The sequence below is a fragment of the Mycteria americana genome, chromosome 14, assembly GCF_035582795.1.
Source record: "Mycteria americana isolate JAX WOST 10 ecotype Jacksonville Zoo and Gardens chromosome 14, USCA_MyAme_1.0, whole genome shotgun sequence".
Lineage (NCBI taxonomy): Eukaryota > Metazoa > Chordata > Aves > Ciconiiformes > Ciconiidae > Mycteria > Mycteria americana.
The window spans coordinates 17,221,037-17,239,694 of NC_134378.1; the positions used below are offsets into that span (position 1 = coordinate 17,221,037).

The window sequence follows — 18,658 nt, forward strand, 5'->3', positions numbered from 1 at the left end:
GGACTTGCCCAGGGCTGCTGGGGCCCCAGCCCCTCCCCGGTGTTGCAGGGAAGCGGCTCTGCAAAGCTGCTGGGGTTTGCCGTGCGAGTGAGCTGAAGGCCCGGGATGGGGACAGGCACCGGGATGGGGACACCAAGCACTCCCTTTTAGCCCCTGCGAGCTCCTCCTGCAGCCTGGACATCACCCCTGGAGTTCAAAGCACTTGGGCAGACTGCAGAGAAACAAGATTTGTCAGATCGCAGCAGGAAGAGAGCAGCTCCCTGCGCTTTCCTTCCAGCTGTGCCCACCGCCCGGACACCCTGCTCTGGTGCGAGATGCTTTTGGACGTGAAGGGCCACACGCTGGGAAGCCAGCTGAGCGGCAGAGGAGCCGCCGGCACAGCTCTCCCCACCACCGGCGACGGCTCCCAGGCAGCAGCACGAGCATCGGCCGCATGCCGCTGCCGGGAGCCAGGGGCTCTACTCTCCAGACGCTGCCCCTCTGCTGAGCCTCAGGCCTGCGCAGCCTGGCCGAAGGGCTGGGAGGCTGCGAGGAGCTGGGGTAAAGCACACGGCCCGCTCCTGCGGCACGGCCGAGCCGGCACGGGGCCGAGCACCGCACGCCCGTCCTGCAGCAGTGTTGCCAAAACGGGACCGGGAGCCCCCCTCGTGCCGGGCAGCTGTAGTGTGAGGCTGGGGCGGCACACGCCCGGGGGTAACAAAGGAAAGCAGCAGCGGGGTCCCTGCTCTGGTGACCTGCAGAAAGCACAGGGAAACGCATCCCAGTTTGTGCCCTGAAGCAGTTGCCCCGTGATGCTTGGCAGGCTTAAACCCAGACTCGGTACTGCATACGGAGGAGACATACAACGCACACAACGGAGGATTTCCACAACGATGGTAATGCTTGTTTTAAGTCTTATTGCTCCAGAAAGGCTCTGGGAGCCTTTGATATGTGAAGGAGCCGGGTCCTGAGGAGTAAAGGAAGACCACAGGGGTTACTCTTGTCTGTCACTAGCACCGCTGAGCCTCAAACACAGCAGCAAGGGAACAAGGGGGAGCTAATCTAACCCCTCTAGGCTAGAGCCACCTCTGCTCTCTCCTCCCCATGGACCGAAGCCGGCCGGGAGATCCCCGTGCCCCCTGCATGATGCCGGGGCTGTCGGCCTTGCTGCAGGCTGGTGCAGATAACATTTCCCAATCCTCCTGAGGCTTGGCTTGTTCCCCCCACCCACCCCACATCCCTCTTGTAAACAGCATAGAAGTAAACAGTTTCATACAATCACTCCCCCGGCGCAGGCACCGGCTGGGGCCCCGCAAGCCCAGAGGGCGGCAGGGTTTCTTGAGGGGGTGCCTGGCTCCCCCCACGCTGCCCCGGCCCCCCGGCACCTGGATGCTCAGCTTTGCTGCGGCGAGGAAGAGATGGAAACAGCCTGGCTCCAGGCTGGGCGATGGGCGGCAGGCTTGGTGCTGCTTTCCTAAGCTTGAGTTTTTCCAGAGGCGCATCCTAATGCCAGAAACATCTACAGCGGAAGGAGACGTTCAGCCTGCAGGAGCTGGGAGGAGATGCCCGATAGACCCAGCTGGGAAGAGAAGCCTAAACATCCCCCATTCCACAGCACGTGCGAGTTTGAGCTGTTCCCCATTCCCACCTTGTTCTAGAGGGAGCGCTGGTCTGGGCCAAAGTAACTGGGAGGTGAGATGCTAGGAGCTGTAAACACAAGGCAGGTTCCCATATAGTCTGGGGAGTCAAGCACAAAGAGCAGCAAAATCATCAGGGAGAAATGCTCTTAAAAGGACAAACTAATCAGGGAAACATCCACATTGGCCAAAGGCTAGCAGCCCTAGGTCTCGTCCTTGGAAGTGTTTGCTAAATCCTACGTAAGGCACTACGGTCTAGCTCACTAACATCAAGCTGCTTTAAAAACACATCTGCAATGCAAAAGCTGAGGTGGAGACGTGTGGTTTGAAGATGGCCTGAAACAGCAATGGACCAAGAGGGGTGACCCTCCCAGGCGCTGCCTGCCAGGCTCGCTCCTGTCCCCAGAGAGGAGCAGGGTGCTGGCAGCTGGCAGCGGTCCCGGTGAGCAGCCCACTCACCACCTTCCATCTCCATGTCCTGCATTTCAGGCTTGGTTTCCGCGCATGGAAGTCTCCTGCTAGGAAGCTCCCTTCTCCTGGGGCATAACGCCCAGTGAGGGGCCCTTCCAGCAGGGAAAGCCTCGTGAGCCGGGCTGGGAGGGTAAAGCCCTCTTACTGCAACCGTTCAAGCCAGGGTTAAGTTATAACAGTCAGGAGCAAAGGCTCTGTCAGGTGGAAGAAGGATGGTCCGGTGATCAGGGCACTAACGCTGTACTTGCAAACTACGGGGTTCAGCTCTCGTCTCACCGCAGCCCTCCCTGCGGGATGCCGGGCGATGTGCAGGGCTCTGCAAGCCCTCCCTGGCACCCGGGGGAGAAACCCGCCTGCAGCTCCTCGGCACGGCCGCTGCAGGGATCTGCTACTAGTTAGAGAGAAATGAGAGCAGCCAACGCACTGTTCAAAGCCCCCAAGAGTGCTCTGCGGCCGGGGCCGAGCACGGTGCCTGCTAACCAACCCCAAACTGCTCACAGCCCCGTAACCAGCCTGGAAGGAGCCTGTACAGTCACGGTCTGGCTGTGGCTGGCCACAGCCCACAGAAGCATCCCTAGGAACAAACAGAAGAGCAGCGTGGGAACAGGGGCTTGGCACCGAATTTGTGCTGCCCAAACCTTCACAAGGCACAGACACATGGTCTGGAGCCTCCTGGCATCATCGTCCTAAGAGGGACCTGGCTTTCTGCAGCGACAGCCTTAGCTTTGTGTCCTGGAATAGAGGGAAGAGAAAAAAGAAACCCCTCCCTCCTCTCCCTGCTTTAGCTCTGCTTTGGCCCACGTGAATTGATTGCGTTTCCCATTCATTCCCATGAGGTCAGCAAAGTACGCTGAGTAGATACAAGGAGGTGCTGCCAGTTCAGGAACCTTCCAGTGATGACACGGGAAAGCTGCAGCCTGCGCGCAGGCACGGGGCAGCTCCCAGAGCCAGGGATGAGGGCTCAGGGGGACCCTCTTCTGCCTGCGGCCCTGGCCAGCTCCGGCTGCAGTAAGGGCCGAGCGCCTCGGCAGCTCGGGAGCGATGCTGGGTCAGACCAGCCCGCTCCCCAAACCGCTGCCGGGTGATTTAGCCTGGTGACAACTGTTTTAGTTGGTTCAGAACCTGCAGGGTGGAGAAGAGGTGGTGCTTTACATTGCATTTACAGTGAGCAAAGTCGAAAGACCATCAACATGGGGTCAGCCCCAGAATATTAATGTTACTCTAAACATAGGCAAGGAAATCTAGTATTAACTGCTCAGCCTGAGGTTCCAATCTCCTTACCTGAGCTGTACTGTAACCAAACCTAAACAGCAGCGTTGCCTTTGCTTCCTGGAGATAGTTACCTAGCAGGGAAAAGTGTTTCACCAGAGGCTAGAATCCAGCCCGTGAGCCATTTAGACCAAACCTCTTCCTCTCCCAAGTATTGTTCCTAACAACTGAAGTTTGGCATTAAATGGATCAGAGTAGTGGACTGCTTTCTCTTTCTCTTGGATGCAGACGATGTCCACCTGAAAATGTACCTACGGGCTCCCCATTGCCCTCTCTATAGAATAAAGACTGTAACAAACGTCACTAGTGAAATCCAGCCCGGGGAGAATGAAGGTCTGCCCGTCGCAGCAGCAGACCGGCCTTGCCAAATGGCTTTCCAGCTCGTTTATGCTACTCTACCCTAACGTCAACTGCTCATAGCCTGGGCAGCATCCCCCTATTCAGAAGCTGCCTAGCTATGAAATTATTTAGCTGCTTGCAACACGTGGTCCGAGAGACTCACTTTTTCTAAAGCACTGCACTCCCGGTGCAAACCTAGCAATCACTTTGCTCCCGTTTCCCCTACGCGAAAGCAATAGCTTTAAACCCAAAGTTGCGCCCAGCTGGACTCGGAGCTGGTGCCTGGCAGCACACCTCGCTGCCGGGATGCCGATTCCTACCTCCTTATGGAACCAGATCTTCTCTAGAAACATCTACTGAGTCAACGGCAGCACAGGAGACAGGGAGGGCTGGGCAGGGGCAGCTCTGCTCTCTGGATCTTGTTTAAAAGTCTCGTGAGCACAATAGCTGCCAGCCTGTGTCCTTCTACAGGCCTCTGCAGTGCCCTCCCGCGCCCCCAGAACACCTCTTCCCAACAAAACAAAGTAACACCCAAAGATTTCACATTGCCAGAGATCCTGCAGACCAGGGATCTTCTGTATCATCATCTTCCCTTATCTTTGACTTCCCTCGTTGCACGTAAATAATGGAGATTATGGGTCCCTGGTAAATAAACCTGCAAGAAAAACAAGAAAGGAGAAAGAGAGGTCAGGTATGTCAGCGGTTTTGTCCCAGTTACTACATCGTGACAACATCCAGCCCTCCCGCCGCCACCCGACCCAGACTGCAGGTAGGTAAAGCAAGCAGGGTCACTGGCTCACTGTGCTCGCTGCACCTCTCCTTTCATTCCCAAGCCTTAACTAAAGCATCATTTGGGGGTCTGAGAGAACTCAAGATGAGCGCACGCCTTCTCGTTACACGGCCCCAACCAATGACTGCGAACAGCAACACCTACGAACTGCAGCGGGGGGAAGGCGCAACGGTGAGCGGATTGGTGCCGGAGTCATTTGGCTGCTGGATGGAAGGGCTGGAGGACACTGCTGTGGAGAGGGAGCCCACTCCCCCAGCCTTCCCACTGGTCCCAGTTAGTCCAAGATGGGCGCTGCCACATCTCTCTACTTCGCAGTGCTTTTGTTATTGATCCAGGCGCTGCGGGTCTAGACTCGGTTTACGGTCACGTCTTTCTCGGGAGGGATTCAAACAGCCCTGCGCAGCGCTGCCAAGGTCAGGACGCATCCAGCTGCCCCAGCGCGTGGGCTGAGCCGGGATGGGTCGGCTGGGGGTTGAGCATCACCCTGCACGCTGGTGACACAGCCCCATCCCGCAGGGCTCAGCACGGTGACAGCCCAGCTGGAACGAGGACGAGCATTGCCGCAGCAGAGCCCGGCCTTGAGGGTCCACGTGACGCGCCTGCGAGCGCCGGCTGCCTGTCCTCTGCATCCGCACACCCTGGGAAAGGTGGAACAAGCTGTGACACGGGGACGCCCTGCACCGCTCGCCCTGTGCGTCAGCAGCAGCTCGGGGTTCTCAAGTGGCTCTGCGAGAGGCGGTTAAAATCCATTTCAGCGCAACTGAAAGCAGAGCAGGATGGGTTTCACAGCATGGCCGAGCTGCGCTTGCAATAGCCCACGAGGATGCTCAGTGCCAGGGATTTTAGGGAAGAACGGGCAGAACTTTGCTGTACTGGTCCCTGCTCTGGCCAAAGCCCCGACGCACAGCATCCCCCACGGCCCCTGCGGCACCAAGGGTGCTGCACCAATTCCCCCACAGCCCTGGCACCGCACCCTCCTGTCCTCTGAGCTCGGGGACGCAGAAATGCCCAACTCTGCACATAAACCACCAGCAATTTCCACCCAGTTCGTCTGCCACCCGGTAAATTCCCCGTGGACATCCCATCCAGCAGCAAGCCCGGACCCAGCAGAGGAACAGCACGCGCACACGCGATGTCACTTCTGTACTGGAAATACATCATTCAGGACGTCACAGCCTTCAGAGGAGGGACCGGCAGAGCTGAGGCCAGGGGTTGTGCTGGGAAGCGGCGGTGACGGTTCGATGAAAGCTGGGACCCGCCTGCCCGATGGAGGGACCCGGGGGTCTCCCCGCTGCTGTCAGCTCTGCCCACTGGCTCCTCGAGGGCTTCCTGCAGCGGGGGACGGGGCTGGAAGTCACTGAAACACGTGCAAACCTTCAACCCAAGGGGAGGGCCCTGCTTCACTTCGTCACCCCTCGTGCTAATTTTCCAGGAGCTAACAGCAGTTTAATTTTTCCCCAAACTTGAGCTCTGAGCTCAGTTACATGGAAAAAAAATTGGGGGGGGGTGGATTTAGCCCCCTCCCCTTCAGCAGGGGCAGGTCCTCTCCCACCGGGAACAAGCGAGGGGCTCTGCAGAGACACCGAGCAACAGTGACGGAGCAGCGGGAGAGACCTGCTGAAGAAAAAAACCTGCCGCTGCCCAGCAAATTACTCAAATCCCTTAGGCCTAGGAAATCTCATTAAAGAAATCCGTGCCTGAAGAACACATTTCTAAAGGAAGAGGCTGCCTCTGCTGCTCGGAGCAGAAGCCGGGGCCACGGGCACAGTTAACCTCTCCTTTTCAGGAGAGGTTAACCAGGAGGTGCCGCCTTTGCAGGCTGCAATCAGGAATAAAGCCTTTCTGTTTGAGAAGGCAGGCTTGCAAGAGGCACTTGGACATCAGGTCAGGGGCAATTGCGCAAGGAATCTTCTGGAAGATTTCTCCTGCGGTGCAGTTTCATTAGCAAGAAGGGCAGCGTTTCTGTTCATGCTTCCCTGGAGGAGGAGCATTTTCAGGGAAGGCGCTTGCTTGAGCAGCCCCAAGCTCACGGCTCTGAGACAGGACAGCTCACACCATTGACGCACGTTGTTTCAGGGGCTCGTTCAAGAGCTTTTAATCTCTCCACTGATGCCACTTATAGTTTTAATCAGCTCGAATGTTCATTCAGCATCAGCAGGATATGAACCAGCAGCCCATGGAGTCCTCATCCAGCACCTAAGGAAGATGACACTAATGCGTGGGTCACGGCAGAGATGGGAGGTGGCAACGCGGTCTGCGTGGTATCGGAGGACTCAGTGCAGGGGAGGGAGAGATAACCCAGCACCTTCTCGTGTTAATCACGTTATCTACCCCTGCGTGGGAACACAGGGTACAAGGGAAGGGGGCTGAGAGCCTGCTTTATCTCCTAAGTCCTTCCTCGTGCTCTGTACGTACATTTGTGACGCATTCCTTGGGAGCTTCCTTAAATCCAACCGCAGCGGCCTCCCCCAGGAGGGAGAGCGGGGCTGACAGCGAGCAAACGCAAACGCTAAACACATCTGGCCAGAGGTGACGTGATCCAGTTCATCCTCAGGGCTTCGCTTCTCCCCAGGTAGAATCGACGCTGCCCAGAAAGATGTCACCACTCCGCAGGGTGGCCCTGCGATGCTGCACCCGCTGCTATGGCCAAGAAGAGGAACTGACCTTGCTTTCAGTGTCCCATGGCTTTCGTCCGTGCCAAGATTCACAAACCACACTGAAAACAGTCTGAAGTCAAAACCAACGTTGTTTCAGAAATGAAACCGCTATCCTTTTCCTTGACTTGCTCACCTGTTCCCGGCCAGCAGAGTAAGGGCATTTTTACCGCATGGTAAAATTTGAGTTGAGTGGTACTAACAGACAGGACCTAACTTGATGCAACAGCCCTGCTCGCTGACAACTCGCAGAGATGCTGCTGATGTGCGTGGGATCCCTGCCCTCCAGGTCTGAAATTCTGTGGGGCAGCAGTTTAGTAGCGGTGCTCCGGAGCGGCTGGGCACAGCACCAGAGAGCTCTCGCCGGGGACAGACACCATCATGCAGGGAGAGCAGATGAGCTTGTTCAGCAGCGGCTCCCGTTGTATTTTGAAAATGCAAAGAGGAGAACAATGCAAATGCAAACAGTTACTTTCAGCTGAAACTGGAATGATCAAAACCAGTGAGAGAGGAGGAGGAGGAGGAATGCTGGAGTGAAGCAGGCTGGCCTTGGCTGTCAGACACCTTCCTGCTGAAGGCAGCCCCCAGGATGCTGCGGTCTGCACCACACCGCATGCACAGATTCCGGCCGTTCACCTTGAGCATCCACCCCAAAGTCAGACCTACTGTTTTATCCACAGTGAAAATATCACGGAATATGATCTACCAGAACAAGCCGCCGTCTACACTGATCACAACCATTGCAGTTTGATGTCCTATGTGAATTAAAACTACAAAGTTTCTTAAATGCGTAACCGTAGGTGGTGGGCGACGCTGCCGCTTGCTCCCCTTGTTTCTGTGGCCAAGACCACTGGTGCCACTCCAGCGAGCAGCAGCCACCCACATGCTCTCACTGCACCTCTCTGCTCAGCAACTTGTCTACGGGTTGCTCAATCCGCACTGCACGAACCCACAACGTTAGAGGGTCCCGGCTGAAGCGGTGTCCACGGGAGGCCCCTCGCCTGCCCTGGGGAGGGCAGCTACAAAAAAAAAAAAAAAGACACACAAAGAAAAAGATGTTCGCGTTGCAGGAAAGGAAGAGAGAGGAGAGCGGCCCCAACCTTCCAGTACCGACAAGGAGGGGTGAAATACTCCTTAGGGTGCAGTGCAGCCACAGTGCTGGGCTATCACCCGGCAATCAAGAGCCGATCAGCAGGGACCCAGCACAATCCAGCCCCTCCCTACTTGTACTGGAAAGGCTTTTGTCCTCTTTGCCCAACAGGCATGCTTTTGGGAACAGCAATCTCAGGCTTTAGATAAACTCCTCCTGCAGAAGGTGGGGCAGCACAGTGTTCAAATAAGAAAAGACAAGACCTTTTTGCCTAGGGAAATGCTGCCCACCTCTGCTGGACCTACTGCCCTGGGGCCACCAGCAGTGTGGTGCGGGGAGCAAGGAGATAAGCAGGCTCATCTCCACCCCAGACACCCTGGTATCCAGCAGAAACCAAGCCAGAAACACTTTCCTGGCTGAGAACTGACATTTAATATCTGCATTTTGGAGGGGTAACAGAGCATGAAGCCTGCTGACTGGCAGGTGCGTGCAGCATCCGTAGCAGAACTAAAGGCAAAGCTGCTGGGACACGAAGCAAAATCGCAAGAGGTCAGTGGCGTACCAAAGAATAAGCAAAAATCTGATTACCTGGGTCAGGAAGGGTTACAGTTTTCCAGATTATGGCATGAACCAAGGCTGAGCAGTGTCTGAAGCTGTCCTGGGGAAGAACAACTCGCTGCATGACCCAGCAGCACTATGTGCTAGTGCCACAATTAAGTCGGAAGAGGTTACTTGAGTTTCTTGGTCAATTTAAATTACCTGAGAGCAGAATTCAGGCCCTGCTCTAAATCCCATTTTAAGCTTCTCAAGCGGGTTTCCAATTTAAGATTTGCATTTAATAACAGCCAGAGGTAGGCCGATTTGAATGCACAAACACACAACGCATTAGAAAAACCCTATAGGAGAGCACACCAAATATTCTGCTGCCCCATAAACAAGCCGGAGGAACGCTCCCCACGGCACAACACCATAGGTTTGCGGTGAACATACGGCTGGCGCCAGGCTCCTATCTGGGCCAAGCAGCCACGCTACGTATGCCAGGCTGTTGCGTTACATAAGCGCATCCATCTCTGCCGCAGCTGTGTCACGACGGAGCCGATCGGTGCAGACTCATGGCTGGCTCTGGCCGCGGATGGAGGCGGGGGGCGGGGGGGGGCGGTTTGCAGAGCCCCAGGGTAGGACTGTCCCCTCGGTGTTTGTTATCCCTGCATGTACTATTCCGCAGATATGCGCAGGATGAATTTTCCCCGGAGGGCACGGGCTGGTTGCATAACTCAGCAGCATCGTGTCAGCACAGAGCCATCGCAGATGGCAACGGCGGCAGCAAACCCCTACCCGACCCTCTGCCACGCAGCAGAGCTGCTCCCAACAGCCAGGAGACCCACGCCTCGCCCTGGGGCACAAGGTGGGGTGCCCTGCTCTTGCCCCAGGACTTTATCACACCCATCTTAAGGGCTCACATTTCTGCAGATTCACTCCCCCACCCTAATCCCCAGCCCACACTTGCACTGGGACCAGTACCGAGCCCCAGCCCCAGGCGGAAGCAGTCGCATCAATTACTTGTGCTGGAGATCTTAGGAGCATTAAAATTATTTTGTGCCAGGGTGCGGAGGAAATGGTTTGTGGACCAGTTTTGACAAACCAGCAGCGATAACACTGGACCTACCCCATGGAACTTTCCATTTCCATATTCCTATTTCTCTGCAAACAGCACAAAGCTTACCCGGGCACACGCACAGAGGGCGGATGGGCAGCACATCGCTTTACATAAGCTCAGGAACCCTCAGGTGGGCAGTGAGGAGGTTTTTTAGTAAAACCTGCTAAAATGCCCCCACCTTCCCCGCCGCCCTGCTGCTGGAGGCTCGCTCGCAGGAGTGGGCTCGGTGCACGGCCATCGCTGCAAGGCTGAAGGCCGGGTGTCTGCTGGCTAGGGCAGCCACTTCGTCCCTCTCTGCTCCCTTGTATCTGTGCTCTGCTCTGGTCCAGCAGGATCTGCGTGGTTTCGGGGTGAGGTAGGGGCTGGGGAGCCCAAGCTGACCCAGACAGGCTTTCAGAGGTCTCCTGTGACCGGCAACGGTCCGGCAGCTCTGCAGCAGCTTGAGGAAGAACCTGGGCTGGGAATACATCGGCCTCGCCCCTTGTAATCTGCACTTCCTCAGTTTCATTGAAGCTTTTGGCCAGGAGGATCCCTAGTAACAGCTCTTGTTTACAGGCAGCTTTGCCATGCAGGCAACACCTCCCAGTCCTTCAGTGTCACTGGTTAGTGACACCGCCAGCTACCCCATGTCCCTGGGGGTCCTTCCAGACCATGTCTGACCACCCAGAGGGTGGGTCCCACCGCTGGGACCTCTGAGCTTGGGACTGTTTAGGAACCAAGCTGGGGGGAAAAGGGAGGGGACTCTGCTTGAAGAGAGCTGAGCTCAGTCTGAGCACAACTGTTTTGTAAGCTTCCTTCCTGAGCAGACGCAGGTCTACAAACTCAGACGCTGGAGACCAAAGCATCCTACTGGGTTTGGGCAACTGCAGTTCACTCCAAAAGGAAGCCTGCCTTTAGCAAGGAAACAAAACGAGATGGACCCACGTGCGTCGGAGGTGAAAGCAAAGGAAACAGCTTTGTCTATACCGAGATGGACCTGCCACTCCACTCGATGCCTGCTCACCGAGCCAGCCGAGCCCCGAGGTGTCCTGTCCGAGTCTCAGAGGGGAAGGGGACTGTGCTAGACAACAAGGTGCTCTCAGCACCGACCACAGAGATTATACCACGCAGCAGAAGAGGCAGAACTGGCAGCTCCTTCCCTGCCCCTGGGAGAGACTGACGTACCCAAAGCTGGTATCAAAGGGTGCTCGCGGGTCTCTCTGCCGTGCACCAGCCTCTCTCAGCCACTGGCCAGGACCTCTGAGGAGCAGGGCTCCTGCCCAGCCCTGCCAGCTCCGCTGGGCCTTTGGGCAGCAGCAGGACATGCAGCTGCTAATTCTGTTTCCCACCTCTACTTTATTTTTGCAGTAGAATAGGTGGAAAAAAACCTCAGAAGCAGTGCTCTGATGAGTCACTATAGAAATAGCTCTGGGAACATAAAAGACTCCTTTGTGTCACTACAAAGTACATTATCGGGCTGGTACAGCAGTTAGAATAATACAAAAACTGCAGATCACTTACCCAGCTGCAAAGCACAGCAGTGCCCTGCCCTGAATTTAAGCAGCACATGTAACCTGGTCCATTCTGGTTTCAAGCTCAAAGGCATCAGGTCGATCCTGTGGGTTAGCAGCCAACATGTCTTTCAAGAGCTGCTTGATCCCCTCAGACATGGAAGTCCTGCGTTTCTGAGGGATGTGCAGCTCCATCTTTGGGTTTTCTAGCAGCGCTTCCCCAACGGGCACAATCTCGGTCCCCTGCTTGATGTAGGTCCCCAGCAGCTCCTTCTTGGTCTCCGTGTCGATGAAAGTTATCCTCTCAATCATGGCCCAGATGATGATGCCAAGGGCGAAGATGTCAGCCTTGGCGGTGTAGTGTCCCTCCCAGACCTCGGGCGCCATGTAGAAATCAGAGCCGCAAGCCGAAGACAGCCAGTACTTGTTCACATTCACATTTTTGTTCTCATGCCCACCCTCCTTGCCCCGAGCAGTCAGGCCAGCGCAGACCTTACTCAGCCCAAAGTCAGCCACCTTGAGAACAGGGGTGCCAGACTTCTCGGTTATCAGGATGTTGTCTGGTTTCAGGTCCCGGTGGACAATACGGTTCTTGTGCAGGAAGGCAATGGCGCTGGTCAGCTGCAGCATGAAGCTCTTGTTTGTCGCCGGGTCGGGTCTTCGTGAGAGCACGTACTGGTTGAGGTCTCCCCCTTCGCAGAACTCCATGACGAACCACAGGTAGCAAGGCTCCTCCGCATAGCCCAGGATCCTCTCACCTAACCGAAAGGGAGAAAAGCAAGAGTGGGTTTTTCAGACATTACAAAATGTCCACACTAACTCAGCACGGGCAAGGAACGGGTCTGGTTCATGCAGACAGTAAAGGCCTTAGGAATGTGACGGGGACCTATTGCACTGCAGGGTACCAGCAGTCGTCACGCTGGCACTGCCGTGGCTTCAAGTGCTTTAGGATCCCGTTGAGTGCCACACACCAGCACATTTATCTGAGCCCAGCTCAGGGACCCGTTCCCAGCAAAGTGCAGGCATGCGAGTGAGACCGAGCACGCGTCTTCTCAGGTGCTTGCAAGGAACTCGGAAGCGGAGCGTTATTTTCCTGTGCTACCGTCAGGCAATTCTCCCCGGGCTCTGACAGCCAAAGCGGCACAGACTAAAAGCAAAATTAGCAGTGAGTCTATGGGGAAAAAAAAAAAAAAAATCAGTTCTATGTGAACCCCAGCTCTCCCACCTGAGCTCTGCTGCAGGCAGCAAAGGCTGGCTTATACCTTAACGCTTTACTAGTATAACTGCAAGTGGGGAGTAAATCACATCCCTTAGCACTGTGCCAGTACAGCCTCGCTAAGAGCAGTCTCACCAGTGTCAAAGCCTTGCAGCACGCTGGCCGTTCTCAGACTAAATTTGTGTGTTTAAGCATTGTGTTTGTGCTAGGGGAGCTCTGCCACTTCATACAGCTTTCATTAAGTGCCAGCAAGTCTTTAAAGAGAGGAAACTGGAGGCCCAAGTAGCAAACAACATTTAAGTGCAACCTCAGCCACGCTTATGAACATAACTGTTGCCTCGCTCGTTAGTGCTGCTACTCAATATTATGCCCCAAGCAGCTTCCTCCTTCACCAGACATCTCGCTGAGCTCTTCAAGCTCAGAGCATCTCAGGTCCAATTCATTGCATCTAGATTTTACTCCACAACCCCCCCGCCAAGGCAAACGACTCTCTCGCACATAAGCTAGACACGTGGAGAAATGCAACAGCATCGTACCGGCTAACGGGGCCGGGTCTGCCGCTGGCGCTCACCAGGGCATGCTGGCATGGTGATGCAATGCCAGAATTCATGGTGAGCGCCAGCAGCAGACCCGGCCCCGTTAGTTGATGCCAGGATGCAAATCCCACTGCCAGACCCCACATCACCTGCACAGAGCACCCAGGTGACAGACAGAGCCTGCACACACACAACCAGGGTATCGTTTTGCTCTAGGAACTAGTTCTGTACCCTCGAGCACTGTAAGGGAGAAGCTGGAGGACACCACTCACCTCTGCCACAGTTAACAAGTCACACAGACGAATCCAAGTGTTTTGAAAGCAGTTAAATAACTCCACCCATTTGACAAAGTTGGGGTTTGTTTTAGCAAAGCCCTAGAGAGCATCTGGGAAAGCAAACTTCCAGCAGCAGGTAAAGCCAAGGACTACCAGGGACACCAAGCCCTGGGCTGCCCGGCGCCCATGCCTGCAACGGTCAGTGATCAGTGTGGGTGGGAATATTGGTTATTTGCACAAACAGTCTGTATCCATGGCTACTGCTATGGAAATGAAAGTTTGCAAAACAGAAGGATTTGGCTGCACCTCCCTGCCCTCAGCAGAAGATGAAGGTTAGGTCTGGGGGATGGGAGGACCGTGAAGAGGCTGGAGGTACAGGTCACCGGGTGCACTCTGAGGGGCCAAATGAGACCCCAAAGTGCTGGAGGGGGGCTCAGCACGTGAGCCCAAGGGCCAACTGGGAGAAGCACGGGGCAGCTTGGCTCTGGAGACCAAAACACTGACCAGGAAAAGCAGCTTCTCCGATGCAAGTCACCCTTTGGCGAGACTAGCATGACAGCGTGGAAACCAAAGCAGGGGCCACTCATCCCGGGAGCGGAGACCTTTGCGCAGCCAGGACAGCCCCAGCTCACACCGCTTCTGCCACCTCGGGTTTGCCAAACCCCAGCGATGTCGCAGCAGGGCACAGGGCTTTGCTCTCCTGCTCCCCTCAGCATCCACGTAGCTCCAACATGGGGAGCAGGAGGGTTTGGCTCTTCTCAGCCAGAAACCACACCACCATGGGAGCACGGCAGAGCCCCGTGCCCGTCACACGCGGCCAGGAGCATCAAGCCGGGGCGTGCAGGTGGGAGGGCGAGAGCATTCACACGGCAGTGCTGCCGACAGCCCCTTCCCGCAGGGAAGCGGCTCAAACACCGGCTCGCCAGCAGCAGGGACCTGCTGCCTCCGACAAGCCAAGGTTTGTTTTTAGCGTAACGAAGGCTCCAATTTAAAACTTGGCCCTGAACCTCAGCAAGCGCAGGGAGGACGCCGCTGACCCAGCAGTAGCTGCACACACCATGCACTTCACTTTGGGTGAAGCACTGGTAGGAGAGGCTTAAGCCAAGAGTAATATTTCCTCATTTTCTTTCTATAATCTGAAAGTGTTTTAGTCGTTAAATCATCTTCCTGCCTTCAAAACAAACAGCTTTAAACATAAAGAGCTGGCAAGCTGCTTCCTAAAGATGAGATGTTAGCAAACTGAAGTCAAGCAGCCAAGAGCCGAGGAGATGCAGACGAGAGGCCAGACCTGTTCTCCATCACAAAGCGAGCATCCCCGCGCTCCCTGCCCAAACACGGGGCGGCACACGCTAACCTCGCCATCCCTGCAGCAGCCCTCCCCTGCCCTACCCTGGGAGCTCATTAACAGCTTGCCAATTTGCTTAGCACCCCAGGGAAAAAAACCCAAACCTAATGACAGCAGAACCAGCGTCTCACTGCCACATGTAACCCCTGACTCCCTCTGTGCAAAGAGGCTGCGCCGGGAGCCAGCAGCATGAGGCCTGGCTGCTCGGACTGATGGTAACACGCTTGGGCGATGCCAGGGCAGCCTGCAAGCACGGCCAAGCACCAGCGATGAGTCGGTGGCCCTGTGGGTGACGTGCTAGGAAGCAACACCCTATACCTGTTCACTTAATACGGCAGCTCTCTCACTGCTATGGGTTAGGAACAAGAGGGGCACGTGGCCACGCACAAGCCCTGAAGGTGTGCGTGTATCAGGGGACACAGCTCAAATACATGCTTCTCCTCCGGGCTCAGTGCCAGGCTTCCAGCTTCCTTTTTGCACTCTGCCCTTAAATTTGTTATTCCACATCTCATTAAAATGCTGAAGGTGCGGGCTCCGCACTGTAGCTGAGACCTGACATCGCCTGGTATCCTGACAGTTGTGCTCCCGATTCAGAAAGTCTCCGACTAATCCCCCCCTGTGCCCTGAGCCCCGGCGCGTTGGCACAGCATCTGTGCAGGCCCGTAAATAGCCCGGCTGCGGTCGTGCAGAATGGCACGGCAGCACAGCTACGTGCCGGCTACCTCGGCCAGAGTGACAGCACAGCAGCTCCGTGCACGCATCTCACGTGCTGCGGGCAAGGAAGGAGAGCAAGCAGACCTGGGAGGCTCACCTAGCTCTGGCTTTTGTTTTGAAAATATTTCTCAGTGCCATATCAGACCCAAAGCTTGGGAAGGCAGCGAGCACAGCCTCTGCCCGAGCCTGTGGCCAGCAGATAACACAGCCCGGAGGGCAGTCAGGAGGAAGGCAGATGGAGGGGAGAACGCACTCCGGTTTGGGGAGCGAAACTGCTGCTCTCTGGCCTTGGGATGGAGAGCCCAGCTCTGCTCCCCCCTTCAGAGGGCTGCAGGGGGACCGGGGCAGGCAAAGCCCTCCCCATGGCAGGGAACTTGGGGGGTCCTCTCCCCACCCAGACACGGGGGCACCTACAGCTACCCAAGAGTTATCCCCAAGCCTCTTCTCAGGGTGTGCAACATGGCAAGGGGGGCAGGAAACCCCTGTACCTGCCAGGAAGAGCTTGCCTTGCTACAGCTGGACTCAGCAAAGGAAAGAGCTGGCTCCTTTCCCAGGGAGTCGTGCCTGCGAGGGCATGTAAAGGAAGCACCCAAGCAATACAGAAATTAGGACACTACCCTTCTGGCAGGGGCTCCCTTGGGTGGTTGTGCGTGGAGTGTGAAGGGAGAACAGGATCGGGTCTGCATGGGGGAGAGCCGGGCAGGTCCAGACACGTCCCCCCAGGAGCACGGAGGGGACAGGCAGGGCAGGGGCAGCCCGAGAGCCAGAGGTCTGCTTGGAGGATGGGTCTCCGCAGCCTTGCGTAAAGTCTGTGCCGGGCACAGGGTTTGGACGCTGCCTGCACTGGGGGGCTCAGCTGGGGGGGCATGGGGAGACTGAGCTCCCCAAGGAGTGTACGGGAGTCCTGGCACACAAATTTGGGGAAGGGGGGGGGGGCTGGGATGAGCTGGCCCTGGCTGCAGCAGGCTGGGGGCATCGAGGAGACAGGACTCCAGTATTTTTCCACATCTTCAGTGCACATTGGTAGAGCTGGCTCTGACAAGCAGCCAAGGGAGCAGAGGAAGGGGGGGAGCATTTCGGAGATGTCACCATCGCAGTTATCGCCTGTGGCAGGAGAAGGTGACCCCTGACAGCCCCGTGATGCTGCTGAGGGACCCCAGGGGAAGATGAGGGTGTCAGCCCAGGCTACAGGCACTGGTGCCTCCAGGGCTGTCCCCACAGAGCCAGCACTTGGGAGGGGAACGGGGACAGGAGAGCACAAATAACAGTCCCAAAGCTGCAAGAGCTCGAGGGAGCAGGCAGGGCACCGTACGGGCTGCAGCCTTGGGGCGCTCAGAGGAGAGGGGACTGTGCAGCGGGCGGAGAGGGGGGAGATGTCCCCTTGGTGTGACTGGGGCAGAGACTGGTGAAGGTCCCCGAGGGACACACGTGGGCTGTGGTGCAGGTCAGGGTAGCGGAGGGAGCCCCAGGAGGGGGGTGTAACAAGGGAGGAGGAGGTAAGTGCTGGCAGATAGTGCAGGGAAGGGCTGAGGGCAGCACACAGGGATGCTCCCCAGGGCTGGGTCTGAGCCTGAAGGTGACAACAGGGTCCCTCAGGAAGAGGGACAAGGGGCTGGGGTGCTGCAGAGGTGCAGGGCACAAGGAGGGACCCCATGGGCAGGGGACAGGGCTGCCAAGGCACAGGGTGGGGGCTTAGGGAAGGGTGTCCCTGGGAGCAGCACACAGAGGAAGGGGAGAGAGTGGAGGGGACACGCAGGCAGAGCCCAAGGGCACAGCATGGGGCAGGGCCTGGGACAGGCGATGCTGTGCAGGGGTCCCAGGGGGTGCTTGGGGTGGGTGGCACCAAAGACGGGTGCTGGGGACAGCCGAGGGACCCTGTGGGGAGCCCTGCAGGGACAGGGCCGAGGCGGGTGATGGGAGCGGAGGGGAGCACGTCTCAGGCAGGTACCGCTGCAGTACAGAGGGACCCCAGGGCTGGCAGGGGTGACGGAGGAGACTGGGACGACCAGGGGTGCAGCGGGGGGAGCCCAGGGGTGGTTACAGTGGCAAAGTGGCGAGTTAAGGTGGAGGGAGGGGTGTTGCGAGAGGTGGGGGGGGAGCTTTGGGTGGTCCTCTGAGGGCAGGTGATGCCAAGGAGGGATTTGAGCAATGGGGTGATGCTGGGGGGAAAGGGGTCTGCCTGGGAAGGGTGCCCCAGGAGCTGGAGGTCAGGGTGCCCCGGGGGAAGGGGGGTGACACCAGGGTGCCCTGCGTGGGGTATCCCAGAGGTTACCGAGTGTGGGGACACCGATGACAGGGGGGAGGTGGCAGGCCCAGGGCGCTCAGGGGTGGAAAACCCGGGCTGGGGTGACGCTGGGGCGGCCTGGGGTGGGCAGGAGGCCCTGGGCGCGGGGGACATCGCGGGAGATGAGGCCGGGGTGCCCAGGAGGGTGCTGGGGGGGCTCCTCGGCGTGGCAGCAGTGCCGGGGTGCCCCGGGGCGGGGGGGGGGTCGGGTACCTTTGAGGGAGGTCTCGACGAGGCGCAGGTAGAGCTGGCTGCGCTTGTTGCCGTGGCTCATGCGCTGGCCCAGGCCGTGCCGCTGCAGGACGCACTCCTCGAAGCGCACCACGTTGGGGTGCTGCCGCCGGAGGCTCGTCAGGGCCCAGAACTCCGCCAGCGCCAGCTCCACGTTCTCGGGAGCGTCGCAACGGATCCGTTTCACCGCCAAGCGGGCGCCGCTGCGGCCCGACACCGCCTCGTACACCACGCCGTAGGCCCCGCGGCCGATCTCGGCCAGCAGGCTGTACCGCGGAGCGCCGCCGCCGCCGCCACCCGGGCCGGGCCCCGCCGCCGTCGCCTCCGCCGCCATGGGGCCCCGCCGCGCCGCCCGCCGCCGCCGCCGCCGCCGCGTCGCCCTTTGTGTCCCGCGGCGGCCGCCGTCCGCCGCTTCCATGGCGGCGCCGCCGCGGGGGGGCCGCGCGCCCGCCGCCGCCGCCGCCGCCGCCGCCCCCCCCGCCCCGCGCGCCGGGGAGCGCCGCGCCGGGGAGCGCCGCGCGGGCGAGGGGGCACGCGCCGCCGCGTCGGAGGGCGGAAAAGCGCGCCCTGCCTGCCCCTTTAAGCGCTCGGCCAATCGCGGCGGCGCGGGACGAACCACGGCGCCGGCGGGGGTGGGAGGCGGGCGCCGCACCGGGACCCGGCCTCCCCCCAGCGGCGGGA

The 18,658-nt window shown here is 58.1% G+C and overlaps 1 protein-coding gene across 1 annotated transcript; it reads right to left on the minus strand.

Moving 5' to 3' along the window:
* Positions 1-3,152: 3,152 nt before the first annotated feature.
* Positions 3,153-18,451, minus strand: STK35 (serine/threonine kinase 35). The gene is made up of 3 exons (XM_075516872.1): positions 17,960-18,451; positions 11,387-12,134; positions 3,153-4,350 (listed from the first exon to the last, which is right to left on the minus strand). The coding sequence occupies exons 1-2, from the start codon at positions 18,393-18,395 to the stop codon at positions 11,422-11,424; spliced, it is 1,149 nt and encodes a 382-aa protein (XP_075372987.1). The 5' UTR covers positions 18,396-18,451; the 3' UTR covers positions 3,153-4,350; positions 11,387-11,421.
* Positions 18,452-18,658: the final 207 nt, after the last annotated feature.